At 48.8% G+C, this 19,460-nt stretch overlaps 4 protein-coding genes and 1 non-coding gene across 5 annotated transcripts; 2 read left to right on the top strand and 3 right to left on the bottom strand.

The window, feature by feature from the left end:
* Nucleotides 1-51: 51 nt before the first annotated feature.
* On the bottom strand, nt 52-916 carry GIQ15_00899 (uncharacterized protein; the record flags this gene model as incomplete). The annotated part of the gene is made up of 3 exons (XM_033548316.1): nt 52-579; nt 663-720; nt 855-916. The coding sequence occupies 3 exons, from the start codon at nt 914-916 to the stop codon at nt 52-54; spliced, it is 648 nt and encodes a 215-aa protein (XP_033409267.1).
* Nucleotides 917-1,929: 1,013 nt separating this feature from the next.
* Nucleotides 1,930-3,126, top strand: GIQ15_00898 (FAD dependent oxidoreductase superfamily protein; the record flags this gene model as incomplete). Its single annotated transcript, XM_033548315.1, has 3 exons — nt 1,930-1,967; nt 2,043-2,632; nt 2,732-3,126. The coding sequence occupies 3 exons, from the start codon at nt 1,930-1,932 to the stop codon at nt 3,124-3,126; spliced, it is 1,023 nt and encodes a 340-aa protein (XP_033409266.1).
* Nucleotides 3,127-3,334: 208 nt separating this feature from the next.
* Nucleotides 3,335-3,406, bottom strand: GIQ15_t0004. The gene has a single exon. It is a non-coding gene; the product is annotated as a tRNA-Met (tRNA).
* A 3,240-nt stretch (nt 3,407-6,646) lies between these two features.
* On the top strand, nt 6,647-10,634 carry GIQ15_00897 (BR serine/threonine-protein kinase 2; the record flags this gene model as incomplete). Its single annotated transcript, XM_033548314.1, has 4 exons — nt 6,647-7,248; nt 7,315-8,043; nt 8,117-10,314; nt 10,417-10,634. The coding sequence occupies 4 exons, from the start codon at nt 6,647-6,649 to the stop codon at nt 10,632-10,634; spliced, it is 3,747 nt and encodes a 1,248-aa protein (XP_033409265.1).
* A 2,387-nt stretch (nt 10,635-13,021) lies between these two features.
* Nucleotides 13,022-14,188, bottom strand: GIQ15_00896 (C6 zinc finger domain-containing protein; the record flags this gene model as incomplete). Its single annotated transcript, XM_033548313.1, has 2 exons — nt 13,022-13,945; nt 14,000-14,188. 2 exons carry the CDS (start codon nt 14,186-14,188, stop codon nt 13,022-13,024), a joined length of 1,113 nt encoding a protein of 370 aa, XP_033409264.1.
* Nucleotides 14,189-19,460: the final 5,272 nt, after the last annotated feature.

Here is a 19,460-nt window from a genome sequence, read left to right as displayed (position 1 = left end):
CCTCTACCAAAAATTTATCCTCAATCTCTCCACATTGGCTTTCTAGCTCGCTCAGCTTATCATTTTTTGGACCCATTCCTTTTCTAACCTAGCAACCTCACGCTTGAAAGTATCCACCTCTTGCCAACAATCCAGCGGTCGTTTCTGGTTATCTCGCAGGCATTTCACAACACCTTCCCTAGCACTTTCAAGTTCGGTATCTAATTTCCGGATCGTAGGTCTGGAAGCTAGGGACTCTCGCAACGACTCAATATCCTTCGCAACCTTACCACTGCTCACGGTCTTGGGGTTGGAGGGCGTGTCATCGGTGGTTTGGGCGGGCGAGGAAACGGCTGCAGGAGCGGGATCAAATTGGGTGCCAGCAAATGGGACTCGGGGAGACTCAAGCGACAAAGGCTGGCTGGCGAAAGAGGAAGCGTTGTTTTTGGTTTTGGAGGGAGCTTCGGAAGCGTATGAGGATCCTATCCTCTTTTCAATATCTGCTAGAGTTTGTTTTTCTCGTGCGCGGATACGGTTGAGTTCTTCGGCAACACGGGCTTGGATGTGAAGTTCTAGAGATTGAGAACGTGAAGAGTCGGTCTATATTGATAATTATTCGATTGTATTTAGCGGATGCGGTCAGATCAATATGCAAAGGCGACAGGCGGACAGGTGATTATTACCTCGGAGCTTGACTGTAGCGACTCAACGAGACCCTGGGAGAATTGAACAGGTGAATCACTAAATTGGCAGGCTGTCAGTACATAAACATGAAAATAAAATTATAGCCGTTCATTCACAAGAATAGTTATCGTCAATTGACTATACGATCGGCTATCACAGAATTCGGATCGCAGGTAGACGAGGAAACAAACCTAGTGAACACATGTTTTCTCGCCTTCTCCGGGTCGGCTGGTTTCGAGGCACCTGCTCCCATGGCTTTTCCGGTCAGTATTGGGATACCCTTTGCGCAAACCGGACAATGCTGGCGGACAGGTTGTGTTTGTTTAATTTTCGGAGGTGGTGGGAATGGATTCACCTTGTATGCGTCACGGGTCCCTGAAAACGGACCACGATAAGACAAGAGGAAAGCGAAGTCGCAATTGAAGTAGGACGATGCGCAAAATTACCAATGAAGCGCCAATTGGCTTTGATCCCGGGATTGTTGCTTCTCTGTCCACCACAATCTGCATCGACTTGAGGTCTGAAAACAGGATGACATAATATCCTCACTCAGACATGTCACGTGAGAGACTTCCATATAAAATCCCGAAAAGCGCAAGTCAACTTCATACTACATCAGACGGATGGCCACTAATATAATGATAAGACTTGAGGGACTTGTGTTTGTAGTTTACGAAGAACGTCCATATAGCTAAGCCCGGTACTCCGTAGAGACTCGGTAGTCGGGGTAGACATGAACGAGATAATGTCGAGTTTATATTGGCTCGGTATATTTATCGATCTTCATTCAAGATGACGTGTTATCGGTACCATCTGCCTGCTTCTAGGGTATAAATCTTACCCTGGGAACTCGAAGGGCGTGCATATCTAAGTCCAAGTTCGCCGACAGCGCCGTACTACCTCTACGCAAATGGCAGTTTGTAGATCGAGACGGACGATAGTTTTCCGCACCTGAAGCTGCCAGCAACTGATCTGCCAATACGAGCAATTGCTCCGTTTGGAACAGGGGTGTCCAATTCTCATAGCTCTCTCACTTCGATATCTCAACTCGAACACACGGGGAGAGAACTTCCGGAGAGAACCCCGGAGCATGTATAGAGAACCTTAATCCAGGCAGTTTAAGCGGCTCATCGGATGTGAAGCCCCACCGGCTTTCTCATGACATGGACATTTTTACGTATATATAACGCTGGTCCCCGCTGTGGTGATAGCATCATTCACAAATATATCGAAAGTACATCTTAAATTTAGATCTACTTGCTGAAGATGGAGCTCCGTGGACAAGAGACCATAGCCGTGATCGGGTGAGCCACCCCCATAAAACCTACTATCAAGCCATCTCTACACGTCGTAATTGACATTGACACTTATATCAAAAGAGCGGGCGTGCTTGGTCTTTCATCAGCTTTGGAGTTGATCGAGAAACCTCAAACTTCCAAACATCAGATAGTGATCGTTGCTGATCACTTTTCAACCGACCCCCCTAACCCTGTGTATTCCACTACCAACGCCGGGGCACATTACCGTCCTGTTCCCGCCATAAATACCCAGACGGAGCGCGAAGGTGAACATGCGGCGAGAACATATTCCCGCTTTAAAAAGCTGGCTGCAGAAGAGCCAGCAATGGGCATAGAGTTCATGGAAGGAATCGACTATGTGTCTGGAGCAGCTACCGCAAATTATACAGCCATGAAGCCGAACTACGTCAACTCGGAGGGATTTCGGCTCCTAGAGGGCACGGAGAAACCACAAGGCGTGAAGTTTGCTGCTAGATACGACTCCTTTACCGTTGACCCTGAAACTTACTGCTTCCACCTACTCCGTCGCTTCAGGCTTAAAGGGGGTAAGATTCTTCGCCTGACATTACAATCTGCCGAAGAGGCCTTCCGCCTAGACGGCTACAATGTTGCTCTCGTGGTCAACTGCAGCGGTATGGGCTTTGGAGATCCTAAATCGTTCATAATCCGAGGTACGGGCGTAATACCAGACCGTTTTATCCCAAGTTCTGGAGATCTAACAGCCATTCTAGGTCAAACCTGCCTCATTGCTAAGACTGCTGATAAAACAGTGGCACAGCAAAACGAAGACGGAACATGGACTTTCATCGTTCCTCGACCTCTTGATGGTGGAACCATTGTTGGTGGTACCAAAGAGGTACGTGACTGGAACCCTACCGCTTCGCTAGCCGTCAGAGAGGAACTACTCCAGAAAGGAGCAAAGATGTATCCTGGCATTGTGAACTCGAGTGGAGGATTTGATGTCATCAGAGACGTTGTTGGCCGTCGCCCAGCTCGCGAAGGCGGTATGCGGCTAGAAGTTGAAACACTCCCTGACAAAAGGAGCATCGTCCATGCCTATGGTATTGGTGGTCGTGGGTTCGAGACGAGCTGGGGGATCGCGGAGGACGTTCAGCGGATGGTGACAGAGTCTATGGAGAAGCGGACTCTAATGAATCGGCTTTGAATCACCGTTACTCTTGGTTGGAATGTTGCAGGTAATCAACATCCATACCCCTTAACTAGACAAGAGATATAAACCCCTAGATATTAAAGTTGCTTAATGAGACCTTACAGCAAGGCGATGTACAGCCGGCAAGACGATATACTGAGGGTTCCTACCGAGTAAAAAGAAAAGAGGATAGATAATATCTCGAACGATCAAAAAGTAATCCTAGCATGTCTTGGTTTCGATCCAAGGTCCTCCGGGTTATGAGCCCGGCGCGCTTCCGCTGCGCCAACATGCTTGTATTGATGTTAAAAGCTAGTCAGAGAAAGAATATATGTGCGGTAAAGAGGATTCGCCTGAATAAAAGCAATATCATTGGAAGAAACCTGCAGTTTTGGCGTGTTTCCGTCATATTTTTTCTTTTGTGCTGCGGTGGATACGGAGTCGTGTGAGTCACGGCCAAATTTCGCCCCTGGCTCCATCGCAGAACATTCACCCTTTAACAATTATTCGGTTCGTCTATATCAACAATTGTACCGCTCAACAGATGAACGGGCAGGTCATACATACACCTCAGACCGAAGAATGTTTCCTGTGCTACAGAGAGAAATGTATCTTGGTTCAGCACTACTTCGCCAGCTAGCCGTCTGCTGTAGCCAGCTTTTCTTGATTTGTAAGATCATTTTAAAAACTGCTATAGCCAGAGATTGTAAGGAGCATGTCTTGCGGTTACTCACAACCCAAGTTTAGGAATTGGAGTATGATGTTTCATGGGTAGCGACATTCAAGTCATACGCCGCTACGGTTTGGTTATCGGTGTAAGACAAACGAGGAGAGCCACGTTTCTTGTAAAACGAGAGTCGAGTGCTATCTTTATGTTTAGAATAACTACGTTTGTATGCATCTGGAGCTTGTATATGTTTCCAGTTGAGACAGGACGAGCATAAATCAGCAACTGCGGCAGTGACGAAGCATAGAGCGTTCGGAACACGGGAGATGACGTGGTATTCTCCCAGCCACATGCTCTACTCCTTGATCAGTACCAGTTAGGAGCCGTTCTAACGTCCTTGTTGGGAACACCTAGACTTTCATACGAACGCACAGTCATGGCGAAAGGCCCGAAAAACGGCATCCTCCTGCCAGGAGGCTGGGCCAAGGAGCTGGGACATTGTACATTGTAGAGGGTCGTAGCCTAGCCTCTCCTAGCATGCTAATTTGTATAGTGTAACCATCAAGAGTAATGGAAATAAGGAGAAGGCTGGCATTTGTGGCCAAAACTGAAAGGATACCTCGAGAACCCGATGCCTTGCACAGTCTCGGTTAAACCGATTCTAGGAGCAGAATCGGAGCGAGAATAGGAGGGAGTCGTGCGTAAACTCCACTCTTTGAAAGGTGATTATAGAACGGGCTAACATCAAAGGCGTGACCCGACGAGCGGCTGATTGGATCAGATCATTTGGAGTGCGGGATGGTTGACAATTGCATGCAGGAAGCACGGCCCAAACTTATGTGTGAAGGATAGGCCCTCCGCATCATGCATGATAAAGGTACGGATGACATGTCAATGCGAATTGCAGTCGACATTTCAAAGCGTAAAAAAAAGGGCGAGGAGTAATTGGCTCTCTCGTTTACGGATGCACGCCTGCATGTCGGTCGGAATACCCGGGACCAAGGGTCACCGCCGATCAATATTTATGAAATATGGGTGCCGTCTTATCAGGGGGATATCGCCCTCTGTTGGAACAAAATTAATAGAAAGTGGCTGCCAACACCAACAAGCTCTGTATGGTATGGTCTTTAGCCGTCCATGTGATGTGGCGGGGAGAAGTAGACACGTTATATCAATAGCTTGTCGCAGTCTCGAGCTCAGGGCTGGTCGCAAGATCGCTAGGCCCGAGTAAATTATCGTAACCTGGGAGCCTGCATTGAGTGTTCCCGTTCACGGCTGATTTTCGCTAGAAACCGCCGTTCCCGGATTTCTGGCCCCAACGAGATGCAGGTGGCATGAAATGGATATGGCAAGAAACATCAAGTCCCCACGAAAAAAGCAAAGCGAACCCGCGAATATATGCGATAGTGTGGTCGACCAGGGAAGCGCCTGGCCTTGGAAGATAAGTGATATGCTATATAAAAGACGGAAAGGGGAGGCTGAAGGAGCGGATAATCAAAAGTCCGACCCGCCCGTACCTGCGTCCGTTTTGGGCAACTTCATCGTCAACTTCAACTTCAACTTCAACTTCAGCTTTCTTCTCAACACAACAACGTCTGTTCAACACCGCCGCCGGTTGAACACCGTCCAACGTCGGCGAGCCATACAACCAGGCAGCGGCGTTGGACAACGACGACGAGTCTGGCTATGCTAGATAGTTCAGATTTTGGACCTGTCTGTATCACCACGCTTGGCCACAGGATCGTCTGTTTTCCTCGAACAAAGAACAAGCAAAAACGCTCGTGTTCCGCTCTGCATATGTTGTACTTTATGTGTGTTACCGGAAAACCATAGACATTTCCTCGCGTACTCCCATGGCTTCCGGTGTTGCTGGGAGTTCCTGGTCACCTTGCCATCGAAATTGTGGAATGGGTCTCTTAGTTGGCTAAGAGAGGGCGGGATGCTTTGCATCCTATCTACGCCCTTGTTATTTCCTTTGAGTAGATTTCATTTGTTGACAGCAGCCACGATTCAGCCATTTATACACTGGATCGAAATTTTTTTTCTTGTCTCTCTTTGCCGCTCGCTCCAACCCCGCCTTAATTCATACTTCTTCACCGGCGTTGGTTTCCATCTCTGGGCTTTATTAATGTACTACCGTTGGAACCTTGCAGCTCCAGCACATGCTTTCTACTGTTCATACATACAATTGGAAACCCATAGTTTATGACTTATTGGAGCCAGAGACGCCTCTTCTCTACAGTTATTGATTCTTTAGGCTCATAGGCCCAGCTGCAGTTCGTTGCTGGGTGTGGGCTTACTGTAGCATTGAACTTGAGTTCTATTCGGCTCCTAAAAACGTTTGATGATACCTTGTGGAATTCTCCGTTGAGATTATTTCTCAAGTCATCCAAGCCTTCCACGGTGCTTTGACCCTCTGTCGTTTCCTTTTAACCCCAGATTCAGTGCTGCTGCTCTTCTTAAAGCCAGCCTCCTTGGAGGATTCGTTGCCATTGCTGGCATTCAATCGAGCTGGTGTGTATGCTTTCATTTCTCTATCTCCTCAGCTACAAGCAGACACTCGCATACCTCACCTCGGTTCTGTCTGTTACCCTTCTCTTCCATATGTGGATTGACACGCCTGTTCTTCGGACACTGCTGCTGGGTACACGTTTGCTGCTAGCTCGAGCTCGATAGCCGCGTCGATAGCTGAAGTGTGTTCCTAGCCCTAATATTTTTGTTCACTCGTGTCACGCGTGATGAGTGAACGTTAGTGTTCACCACCACGAAACCTGCACCTCCTTCAATTGAATTCACAATTTGTTCCACTTACACTTCCTCGTTGCTTACTGCAGCCACGCAGCTTGCTAATAACCGCCAACCAGCCCCATGGAGCGCGATATCATTAGCAGCTGCGGCCGGCAGTCGAGGCAGCCGTTCGGTGATGCAAAAAACCGTTCCAATATAGTCCAGCCAATTTTGCAACGGTCGCGCCCTATTCCGTTGTCTCCTTCTCTGGAGAAGCTCAACTATGCCGCCGCGGAACAAAGGACCCACGAGAGCCCGGACTCGCCATATACCCCCGTGGAGAATAAACGGATATCAGCAGTTATTGAAGCACAGCCGAAATCAAACCGTAACTCGACGATTTCGACAGGCTCTACAGCATCGACAAAATCTCGACGCAAGACCCACATTGGGCCATGGCAGCTCGGAAGGACGCTCGGTAAAGGATCGACAGGCCGGGTGCGGCTTGCAAAACACGCGATAACAGGCCAGTCTGCAGCTATCAAGATCGTGTCTAAGCGTTTTGCAGCAATGGTGCAAAGTCAAAGCATCATGGTCATGGATAAGTTTACAAAAATTCCCGGATTCTCTCGAGAATCAAGAGCTATCCCTTGCGGCATCGAAAGGGAAGTCGTTATTATGAAACTCATTCAGCATCCAAACGTCATCGGCCTATTCGATGTATGGGAAAATCGAGGTGAATTGTACGTTGCTACCAACCCCTAACTGCCCCCTAGACACGCTAACCTTGTTGACTCGCATTTTTCAAGGTACCTTGTTCTCGAATATGTTGAAGGTGGTGAACTGTTCGAATACATATCCGAGCATGGGCCACTGCCTGAAATTGAGGCCGTTCGCCTATTTAGGCAGATAATTTCAGCAGTCTCTTACTGCCATAGGTTCAATATCTGCCATCGAGACCTAAAGCCTGAAAACATTCTTCTTGATGGTGCTCTCAACGTTAAATTAGCAGACTTTGGCATGGCTGCCTTACAACCTGAAGGCCAGCTGCTAAACACTTCTTGTGGAAGCCCTCACTACGCTTCACCTGAAATAATCTACGGCAAACCATACCAAGGGGACAAAGCTGACATTTGGAGCTGTGGGATTATCCTCTATGCTCTCTTGTCCGGCTTTCTACCATTTGATGGGGGTGATCTGCGAAACACGCTCAAACTTGTTAAAAAGGGGGAGTACGTTCTCCCACCTTGGTTGAGCGATGAGGCTATAGACCTGGTTCAGAGCATTCTTCAGAAGGAGCCAGAGGATAGGATCACGATTCAAGATATGTGGCAACACCCACTCCTGAAAAAATACGAAAACCATCCTCTCTTGCAAAATGGAGTGTCCATCGGTCCTGCTCCACCCTTGTCTTTGGAGATTAAGGGGAAGGTAGTCAATGGACGCCAAGATATTGACATGGAGATATTGAGAAGCCTTCAAACCCTCTGGCATGCTGTGGATTCAGAGGAATTGATTAGGAAGCTTCTAAGCAACGAGTAAGCTCTACCACAATTCAATAACTAATTGAGGTGTATCCCGAAAATTCATCTAACACCGGAATCTGAATAGGGGTAACCACGAAAAAATGTTCTATCGTGCTCTGCAAAAATTCAGAGATGCTCAGCTGGAGGCCTCTGGTGAGCTGCCACTCAAACACTCAAGTAGTGACTACCATCATGCCCCAGTAGCCCATACAAAGAATCCATACACTCCACCTCAATCCTGGCAGGGATCTCGGTTTTCCCTTGCTGGTGGTAGTACATATGCAAAGGATGGCGGATACCAGGTCCTTACCTCTATGGGGACGATCTCGACCTACGACCCATACCGATCTTCGCAGACGCCAACCCCGAACCCCCGCGTCGAATATGCTAATGTTACCATTCATCGCCAACCATCTCGAGCGACAGACCCAAGCCCTTCTCAATCCCCAAATTCCGTTAATCATTCATCTCGAGATCAGTCGTCGACACCGGGTCCCCCCTCGTCATTCAGTGTGATGCAAGGGTTTGATTCCCAAAAAACTTCGTTAGCATCGTTCCGATCCTACAGCTCACTAGGAAGTTCTTCTCGCTACCGACCAACACGCGGCCCCAAGCACATTAGCTACCGACGAAATGTCAGCTTCAAGCATCTTCAGAATTCTCCAGCTACTCCTACCCCAGCTAAGGGTCGTGGAACTCGTTCTAACTCCCAGTATTCACTGTGCCCTGGTAAGCCAGTTAAGCCACAGGTAGCCGGAAAGGTTCAAGGTCAGATATTAGATCGCCCCAACGTGCCTTCTCTACCTACACCACCGTTTATGATGCATAAACACAAGGAGCCGACAAACCAGGGTGGCTTAACAGTAGCCAAGTCTCGACTGTCGTGGAGAGAAGATACCAGGAAAGTGTCAGCTGAGCTGGAAAAGCTGTGTGAAGAAGCTTTCAATCAAGTTTCTGATTCTTCATCCATTACAAAGGACTCGGAAGATAAGGAATTATCAAACAGCCCCTCAACTTCGACATCGGAACTATCATCAATATCTAGCAATGAAGGCCCAGAACCAAAAGTAGAAGCGGTGAAAGACTTACTACCTAAGCAGCCCCAAGAATCGCCTCGTACATACGCAGCCCTGGAGTTGGCTGAGGCCCGGCGTCGACTGATAGAACACTCAGCGCAGGCCGGTGCAGATGGGCTGCCAGACTACCTCAAGAATGTCATTGCTCATATAGATCGTCTCATTGACGGTGAGACTGCAAATTCCGCCAACAAACCAATGACGAAACAGACATTGGGAGCCCGAGAACCAACTGAGCGCCTTCCAGTTATCTCTGAAGAAAACCATCATGACAATGACTCCAAGTCATTCCTTCCACCACACGAACCGAGCAAACCATTAGAATTGAATTTGGAAAATTGGGAAATCAAGGAGTCCATCAGGGTCGTGAAGAGTGATTCTGTGAGAAGCAACCTCGGCAATGTGAACCCTTTGGCCATTCGCAAAAAGGGGAAAGCAGAATTACCTGCTCTTGACTGCGGTTTCAACTCTTTTGGGTTTGCAGGGCGCCCCACTGGTTATAATGAAGATAATGCAGTATCTCCAAGAGGTAGAGTAACCAGACATGACTCTGGTTTAGATTCAACCGAAGAAGATCCGAAGTCTGCAAGAAGCAGTGCAGTTCGGAGCTCAGGTGAGACCAAGAAATGGGCATGGTTCAAGTACCGTCATAGCAATGATGATTCCCCTGTCGAGGACAAGGAGACTGGAGGTAAAAAGACCTTTACAGATATCCTTGATCGAATGCAGGAAGAACGAAGGAATTCCACGCTAGAAAGCATCGAACAGCATTTCAAAGACCTAGGAGCAACGGCCGGAGGCCGTCGATTGATGAAACTTTTCAAAATGAAAAAATCAAACGACAGCATCCATGAACTTACACATGATATTGACGAAACTGACGTGGCAAGCACCATCAGCGATACAGACAGCAAGCCCAACGATAGCGGCGTCGAGTTAGACGACGATAGCACTGCCGCCACCACACCTTCACGCAAGAATAGCAATGATATTCCTCTGACGATCGGGTATGCCAATGCCAATGCCTGGTTCTCTAAGTTTTTGCCGATGAAGCATGCATCCAAGGTTTATGCTCTTAACATATCGAAACCCCGAGCAAAGAGGGAAATTCTCAAGATCTTTAAAGAATGGAAGAAATATGGCCTCGAGCAGCTTCGTCAGGATAAACAAAACGACGTGATCTGCGGGTCCGTGGGGGAACTGAACTGTAAGTCAAACTAAACACCTCCGGCTGGCCCCGTATGACTTTCAAAGCAAGTCATATTATTTTATATCTGATGGAATAAATTTACTCACATTACTGAACTAGTCCTTCGTCTTCGACCTGTTCAGTTTTCAGTGGAGTTCTTCTCTATCCTTGAGCATGGACGACACGCAAACCTCAGTCTTATTCGCCTCCGTCAAGACCAAGGCGCTGCATCGTCTTTCTATAAAGTGGTTCAGACACTTGGGATCGTCCTAAAAGAACGTAATTATCTCATACAGGATTCCCGCCGAGCTAAAAAGATGATTAAAGTCCTCTCTTAAGCTTTCCTTTTTTGCTCTTTTGAAAGTTGGAGGATGGGGAATGGATTGGGTTTCCGAATGAAACATCAAACCCCTCTTTTTAACAGTCCAAATCAATGTCGTTTGAATTTGGGTTTTATTTTTGTTCTTTTTTTATTTTCTTTAATCATTTTGCTGCTGGCTTCGTTTCTTGTCATCATACTTTTTTTTGTTTGTGTTGGTTTCCTGGACAAAGTTGCTTCGAACCCCATAATACACCCCCTTCTCACCCTCCTTTACCCCCCCTTCTTTTTTACCCTTCTTTTACCCCCCTTTTTATTTGGCAGATTTACCCCTCCTTGACAACTTCTTTTTCTACTGTAGGTAATTCAGTTGGTTGTATGTATTATATGGCTTAGTTTATCCCCACAATCTCTAAATCGTTTCTATGTATGGAGTGCTCCATCTATACCTGCACGACTCTACGACAGTCGATCGGCTCTTAATACTCCATAGTTATAGATAGACAAGCGGCCCACATGCCATACAAGGTGCACTATATATAAAACCGTGCACATGCCGGAAGTATATACTAGCCCTGTTATAATAGGGATACTAATGGCAACAACGCGTCCAGTCTGTCTGCCTCGTCAACCTAGATGCAAAAGCAAAATAGCAAGGCTAAATAAAGAAAAAAAAGGGGGGTGTATAATTTATATGGTGAGATCGAGAGACTTGCTACTTCTCTCTCTCCACTAGTCGGTCAAATTCGGCTATCAAAGCAAAATTAAAGAACAGTACTTGGTCAAACAGAGTCACGGACGGGGGATAGGATAAGGTAAGGTGACCAGGCAACAGGAATCGAGGGGGAGGGATGAAAGGGTTGGATGGGATAGGGTAGAAAGCAACGGTAGGGAAAAAGACTGAGGAAACAAAGTACAAAAGCAAAAAAGGCTCAGAAGACCACCGACCCAAACATGGATATAATATGCCAAACAAACAAAGCCAACGGGGACCACACTCAACGAAACAAAACGACAATAAAGGATAAAAAAACAACGAAATTTCAGATAGCCGCCCAACGTTATCTCATCCTTGCTCTCCTCTCTTTTTTGTTGTATTTTTTGTTTATCGTAAACCCGATCGTTCGAACTGATTGATCAATGGATTGCACCATGCCGTACCGTTCCATACGCTCCATGCCAAAGTAGCCGCGCTTGCGTGAGATGAGGTGGGGTGGTCCCGCGGGAAATCGACCTGTGGTGTATGTGGGATATAAAGGTATGCGAGATTGCCAACCGGAAAAGGTGATAGGAAACAAAACAGGAAAGATTGGTACATAGAACGCAGTCAAAAAAGCCACTGGAAACAGGGAAAAAACTGAAAAAATAATAAACTCAGAACAGCCCCCGCCCACCGTCATGATGTCAATATTTCCCAGTAATCCGATATAACCGGAGAAAATAAAGGAACTCATCAGCCATGAAAAAAATCGCTGAAACATGAAAAGCAAACAAACCAACTCGCATAAACGGCACAAAAGACAAAGCAAGCCACACAGACAGGTAAAGGAAAAACGTTCAGGCCATCGATCGTGTCGGGGATATTTGCCGAACGGTAGTCGATGGCGAGTAGGATAATGGACGATGATTAATGGGTTGCCCCTTGTAATGTATAAGACTTTTTCGCGATGGAATTCCAGAAACACAGAGCAAACAGAACGCACGAGGTAGGATTTAAGCAATAACAAGCCGAGGAAACCAGGTTGCTTGTAATTAAAAGTGATGCTGATAATGTCTTCCAGAGCGTAGAAATCTAGTGGTTGTGGTGGGAGAAAGAGAATAGGAGGATGTGACGTTCCTCTGGGGCGGCTGGATGAAGTAGCAGTAGCAAGTAGACGTAGCGTAGCGCAATGCAACGTATTGGTCAGAATGTTGGTTAATGTGTAGGGATAAGCCTCAGGTGTTCCGTGGTAACGCGAAGAAATGCCGAAAGTATGGCAAGGGTATATCCGGCCTCCCGACGGGTGGCGCGTTTGTTGTTGGCTTTCCGAAAATGGTCATTCCTAGCAGGTGAATGAACGGATCAAGGTTGCTATCGACCAACTATTCCCAACGAAAACTGTAAGACCAAAGGTTGAATATACGGTGCATTTGACACCCCACGCACACGCCTTTCAGCCTGTATGTATGTATGCTGATGCTCCTTTTTTTTTTCATAGTATGTTGCCGCTAATGGAATAGGCAACCCTTCCCGTGACCGGCACGCGAGGAGCCCTATTCCATCGATCGATTAAAAAAGCTTCTCCACTCCCATGAAAATTATAATAATTAGATCCCGTAGCCCTTCTTTCTCCCATTCACTATGACCGTTTGATCTGTTCTGCACTGGATTCTTCCCAGTCTTCACGTTTGGAGGGGGTATTGGGTTTATTTGTTCAGCCCTCCCCGGTTGAGAGCGTTCAGCATGTCGCTGTCAGTCGTGGTGCGGGTGCGTTGGCCTTCGGAGGGTCCTAGCATGTCACGCACGCTAAGTCCGCTTCGTCCTGGGATGGCGGGTTGTCCCGGTGGTGGGGTCGGGCCGCCTTCTCTGGCTGGTGGAATCGGGGGTGCGTTATGCAGGGGCTGGAGTGTTGGCAGATGCGCATTGGTGGTTGGGGTATGTGCGCCTGCACGTGGAGGGGTGCCCTGGGAAGGGTCGTAAGAGTAAGACGAATGGGAGGATAGGCGTCTGTCTTGTTGGCTTGTAGCGTAATAAGGTGTGGGTGCGGGAGCAGGATGGACTGCGTAGCTCGGGCCAGCGGTGGCGACGGAGACGGGAGGCAAAGTTGGCGGCTCGCCGTACTCTGGGCCGCCTGCGGAGTTACGACGAGGCAAGGGCGCGCGCTGTGATGAAGAAGAGTATGAGGAGCCAGAATTTGAAGCAGAGTGGGATGGCTGACGCATAGAGGAGGAGTAGGAGGAAGAATCATCGTCGGTGAAGGGGCGTTTGCGACTCACCGGATCTTGAATTATTGGTGGTGGATGCGCCATGTGTGGAGGAAGACCGGTTCGGTCGTCAGGTCTTCCGTATGGCGAAGGATACATGCCAGGTGGGAGTGGCAGAGTCTGTTCTGGTCCGCCGTGGGAGATAGGTTGGTGTGGCAGAGGCTGTCCGTGAGGTCCATATAGGACCACGCCTTCGCCCGGTCGTCCTCGGCCGCCTTGAGCAGCACGGAGATGAGGATAGGCAGTGTGTGCGGGCACGAATGCTTGCGCCTGAGATGAGACTGGAGTGAACATGCATTCCTGGTTGAATCGAACACAATTGCTGCATCGACCATCCTGGGAGGTATCAAAACCGGAGCATCGAATCTATATATCAGATTAGACCCATGTATAAAACAAGGCTCGGGGAGATGAACTCACCTTACGGCGTCGGCAGTATCGACAAGCTATGGCCGTCCGTTGCCTTGGGGCTGCAGCTTGGTAGACGACCGGTGGTGGACCAGGTGGAGGTGCGCCGTACATGTCTGGAGGACGCTGATAGGCGGCCGCATGTGGATGCGGGAGTCGGTAAGGGTCCTGCTGCGGATGCTGTTGCGGGATCGCAGTCATTCCGCCGGCTGGAGGAGGGTATTGATAGGGTGATTGAGAGTTGGAAGGCTTAAGTCATGCATAGATTAGCTAAAGCGCAAGTCGAGGCAAGAAGAATCAACTGAAACGTAGGAGAATAGAAATGACAACAGGAAAAGAGAGAAGAAGAGAGAAGAAGAGAAGAGAAGAGAGACGAAACGAAGACCCAAGAGGAAAGAGCACGTGTGAGATAGAGAGGATCGACGGTGGAGGGAGGAAGCTATATATAGAAAAGCAAGACGAGGAGGAGGTTAAGGGAGACAGACTGGATACTGGGGAGAAGGAGGATAGTCAGGCTGGGAAGTATTCCAAGGTGGCGGCGGCGGAAGCTGCTGTCCTTGACGGTCGGGGTCGTTTGACATTTGTCGTTTCGCGGTTTCGATTGGAGAAGCAGACAGAGGCAAGACAAGTGGATCAGAACGGGAAGTGCCTTATGCTTATATATCTAATCGGCAATAAGCAAATAGGAAAAGACAGGCGGCGTATGAGTGAGCCTGTAGCCGTGACGGAATAGACAGGGGTGGGTGCAGGATGCAGGATCCAATGTCGAAAGAGCAATCCAAACGGCACGAACTTGCGGGACGACCGGGACAGGGATGTCACTAGGCCGGGAATCGTTTCAAGATGCAAAAATAAAATAAAATAAAAAAAAAGATCCCTTCCGGTGTCTGTCTTCCGTTTTTTCTTTTCTTTTGTAAACTTGCGGTAAAGTTTGTATCTGATCTGAAAAAAAAATTCTCAGGCCCAAGTGCCACGACACCGACTAGGAGGACTGCAGAAGCTGATTCGTGGGCCTAGCATAGCCCTATAGGCGAGAGGGAGGGTGTATGTATGGCGGATCTTGGAGAAGTCAGAAACAGAACTGTCGAGAAGTAAGGCACGAACGAAGGTATTATTATTGGAGGTGAGAACGAAGGCAGGCAAGCAAGTAGCAGTAAACGTCAATTCCACAGCCGGAGGTAAGAATTATAGCAGAAGGTGCTGAGGAACGACGTGGGAGGCGTAGGGAACGCAAGCAGTGGCAGCAGCAGCAGCAGCAGCAGATCAGTCAGGCAGACAGACAGGAGGCAGGTGGACAGGCCTATGTTGGGTATCAAGAGCTAGGTGTCACCGAGCGGGTTCTGGCAGGTCTTTATCTGGTTGTAGCCCGTGTATCCTTGTATCGTGCCGAGATGTAGAGTAGGAGAGAAGTAGTAGGTCTACCGAAGCGAGACGAGGTGACACCTGTCTGAGGGGTGATTCTGGCGATTGCTGCAGATAAAGAGAGTGGATTTCTATGCAGCTGCTGCGGAGACCAGGTCTTCGGAGGTCTCAAGGGCGCGAGAGGAGGATCTGAGCGGTGAGGCCGTCTAGGAGAGTCGTCTCTGACTCGAGACGCTCGCCAGCTCGATCGCTGGAGTTTGACGATTCGACAATTGCGTCGTGACCAGAGATAGCAACAAATAGACAGACACAGACAAACGAGAAGACAAACAGGAACAGAGACAACAACAGGAAGACAGACAGAGAAACAGAACAGAGATAAGACAGACAGAGAAGACGGAAGAGAGTAGAGAAGGGAGAGAGAGAGAGAGAGAGAATTACCTGACAACGACGGAAAGGAGCAGCCACGAGGCTCCACGAGCTCGCAACGAAGGAAGAGAAGAAAAGAAGAGAGAAGGAAAAGGCGAGAAGTAGAAGTAGAAGTAGAAGCGAAGAAGCGAAGTTGCAGAAGCGAGAAGAGAGAGAGAGAGAGAGAAGAAGAAGAGAAGAAGAGAAGAAGAAGAAGAAGAAGAAGTCGACGTCAAGATAAGTGGTCTGTGCCGTGTTTGGGTCAGGTTCAACTTGGACTCCACCGGCGAAAGAAAAAACGATCCCACACCGACGCTGATTTTCGGGTCTTTTTATTTTTTTTTGACTTTTGGGGACTGGAAGAAGAAAAGAGGCAGCGCGAGGGTGATAAGTAAGAAAAAAGGGTCGACGGTGACGGTCGGGGGATGGGGATGCTTGGGCTTTTGGGCTGGGGGAAGAAGAAAAAAGAAGTACAGAAGGGCTGCCCACAGAGTCGGGATAGACTAATTTAACCCTTCTGCCCTCTTCGTACTCACTTCTTACTCTTACACTTCTCTTCTCTTCTATCATCTACTCTATCATCTGCTCTATGTCCATTCTTACTCTTCTATCATCCATTCTATTGTCTATCTATTATCTATCTACTGTCTGTCTACTGTCTCATATTCTCGATGTATGCGGTAAGTACGGTACAGCCATGTGACCATATAGTCATGACCTTACCGTATTTACATACCATACCTTACGCTTACACAACTTACACTTCAGACTCGATAGAGACGACGATATCAGCCTCATCTCTCTCTCTCTCTCTCTCCCTCTCTCTTTACTCTCTATCTACCCTCTATCTTCTTTGTCTATCTCTACCTGTCTCTACATGTCTCTCTGTATGTCTGTTTGCCTGTCTAGGTATGTCTGAGGGCATGTTGTATGTGTCATCTGACTGCAGGTACATCGCCACTGGCCACCTGCCGCGGACAAGCTCCTGGCATCAAGGACCATCCATACAACTGATCAGTGATCGATTATCCTTCCCAGAGTGCCCACGAGACGCGCTGCCGGACCAAGGTACCGCCTAGTCCGTCCCTCCGCCCCAAAAACCAGGCAGAGGCAAGTCTCTCGTCCACTCAGCTCCCTCATGTCCTCCGTTTCAGGAGAGGCCCGTCCCTCGACCTTGGGACCACCTCCTGCACGGCGGGACCAGGGAGCCAGCTCGTGGTCGTGAACCTTCGAGCGTCATCTGATGTCGTTCATCATCGCATTTTCGATAGAGTGACGACTGGTTCGATAATCACCGTCACTATCGACCCGTTCTTTGCTTTTTTCTTTTCTTTTCCCTTCCTCTGGTTCTGCACAAAACTCTCCGATCTTCATCCTCCCATCTGATCCGATCGAAGACCCCGTTGGGCATTCTAGACCAGTTGCTGATATTCTTACTTACATACGGGTCCCCCCTCCATCGGATGATTCGCCTTCCTTGCATGAACCTTATCGCTGGTCGAGATACTACTCTGCGCAGGCAACATCCCTCCTGTTTCCCTCCAGAGTGACCACGCGAGGCCCGGGTAAGCTAGACAGACCTCGTCATCACCTCATCTCGCATCTTACGCTTTTTAATCAAAACACTGGGAAAGGGTTGAAACAGTGGGGAATAGTTTCCAGAAAAAAAAAAATAGAGAGACCCAGGCTTCGGCAAGGCCAGCCCACCCGAGGCCAACTGCTGCAAGGTACGTGGATGGACAGGCAGCGCCCTGCGTTGCGCGTATTTTATCCAGATACCGGAGTATCATACACCCCTCTGCCACACAATTTATACACATGTGCTTCCTTTCCTCTGCGGAGTCCCGTCCGTCCCCCCTTGGAGAGCGGGTAAGAAAGGGAATGCTGCAGTAGCGTCCGCGTGGTATGCATGCAGGTTGGACAAAGTTAAAACTGTAACCACACTACCACACCTTTCATCATTAGTACGGAGAAGGGGAGTACGGAGGGGGAGGTACCGCGCGCTCTTCTGCCTTTGGATCGTTGCTCGCTCGTGTGCGGCCGCCAGGCCTGGGAAAGTGTGATCAACAGGCCCTCATTTTCCCGATACCCTCCCGGCTCCCTCCCGATGTCCTTCCGATATCCATCAGGCGGCATTCTCCGTTCCTTGGGCAGCATGGTGATGGAGGGAGTAGATGTGCTGCTGCATATAGATTGTACGCAGTCATGTCGGTCTGTCCATATTCGCTCATCACAAGACTTCGCATGCATGCACGTATGTAAGCGGGAGGCTGCAGATAAGCATCACATCACACAGTCCACAGCCCACAACCCAAGCACAAAAAGTGATAACCCGCCCGTGCAGACGAAGAAGCGGTATGACGAAATCAATATGAAAACCCCACTCTTCAGCCACCGCCAGCTGGAAGAACGGCAGGCAGGGCAGGGCAGAGCAGAGCAGAGTCCTCCGTAGAGCGAGAGACATCTCACTGTATGCATGCCCACACCAATGCACGCGATAGGGATTGCTCGTAAACCAATTCCACCAATCCGTAAGCACGACGTCGTACAGCCTTTTTGGGCCTACCCTTCTTTTTTTTTTTTCAAGCAGGATCGGGCCGCACCTGCATGTACTATGATATAATATCGCCGTATACTTCGTACTCCCTTCAAACTCTCTGGGCCTATATTCATCCCAGCGTCAGCATATATACCCCTCGACAGGGGGAAATACGGGACTAATATCGACTAACAATTTCTTCACCGCGGCAGTCTCGTCTTTTTCTCCCTTCTTTTTTTTTCTTTTTTTTTCGTCGTTTTCTTTTCTCTCTTTCGTTTTGCGTTTTTCTTTTTTATTTTTGGCTCCTTTCTTTAATTAGCCTTGCCCGGACGTCGATATCGAAACAGGCAAGTCGCAAATGTATCGCCAGGTACGGTTTCTCGTATTATCCGGGTAATATGGATACCACAGCAGTTATACTTCTCCGACTGCCTCTGGTTCTTGGGTGCGGTGGAGGAGCTTTTTTTAGGCGTGGCGGACGGACGGTATGGGCGGCCGGAGGGAGCGGAAGGTCAACTTTTCGCCTCAGCGGTTCGTTCGAGTGCTGTCTTTCTGCTGGGCGCTGGCTGCTACAGTTACGAGGGCCTTGTGCCTATTGCGTCAGTCAAAAGCAACCATCGTGACCGCCGGGCCTGCCAGAAGATTCGCCGCCAGCCCGCCAGCCCGCCCCCAAGGATCCGGGTCCCTCCAGCGGCCAATGACAGGGCAGAAGTGACTATTCTACGTGCAGTGGGCGTAGTGGGTTGTCAATTGTGGGCTGTAGACTGTGGGCTGTGGGCTGTGGGCTTGCTGGCTTGGGCTGGAGGTTGTGGATTTGCGAGCGATCGAGCGAAAGGGAGGGCGGAAGAGCCGAATAACCCAAATAACCCAAATTATTGGCCCAGAAGGGATAAATTACGAGTTACCGAGCCAGGAAGCTGGAAGGTCACGTGTTACCTTACACGTACACATATGTAATACCATACAGTATATACACAGTATACATACACAGCATAATACGGAGCATAATACGGAGCACACAGTATATGTCCACTGTATGTCCAATGTCCATGAATATCACGATGAGATGGAGGCAACAGAACGAGATGAGGATGGATGACGAGTGAGTACGAGGTGGAAGGATGTCCCCAGCTCGCAGCGTGCCGGCAAGGATGCCACCTATAC

Source organism: Arthroderma uncinatum (genome assembly GCF_011692745.1).
Source record: "Arthroderma uncinatum strain CBS 119779 chromosome Unknown scaffold1, whole genome shotgun sequence".
Lineage (NCBI taxonomy): Eukaryota > Fungi > Ascomycota > Eurotiomycetes > Onygenales > Arthrodermataceae > Arthroderma > Arthroderma uncinatum.
Note: the sequence above shows the minus strand (reverse complement) of the source record. Positions and strands in the feature narration are given on the sequence as shown.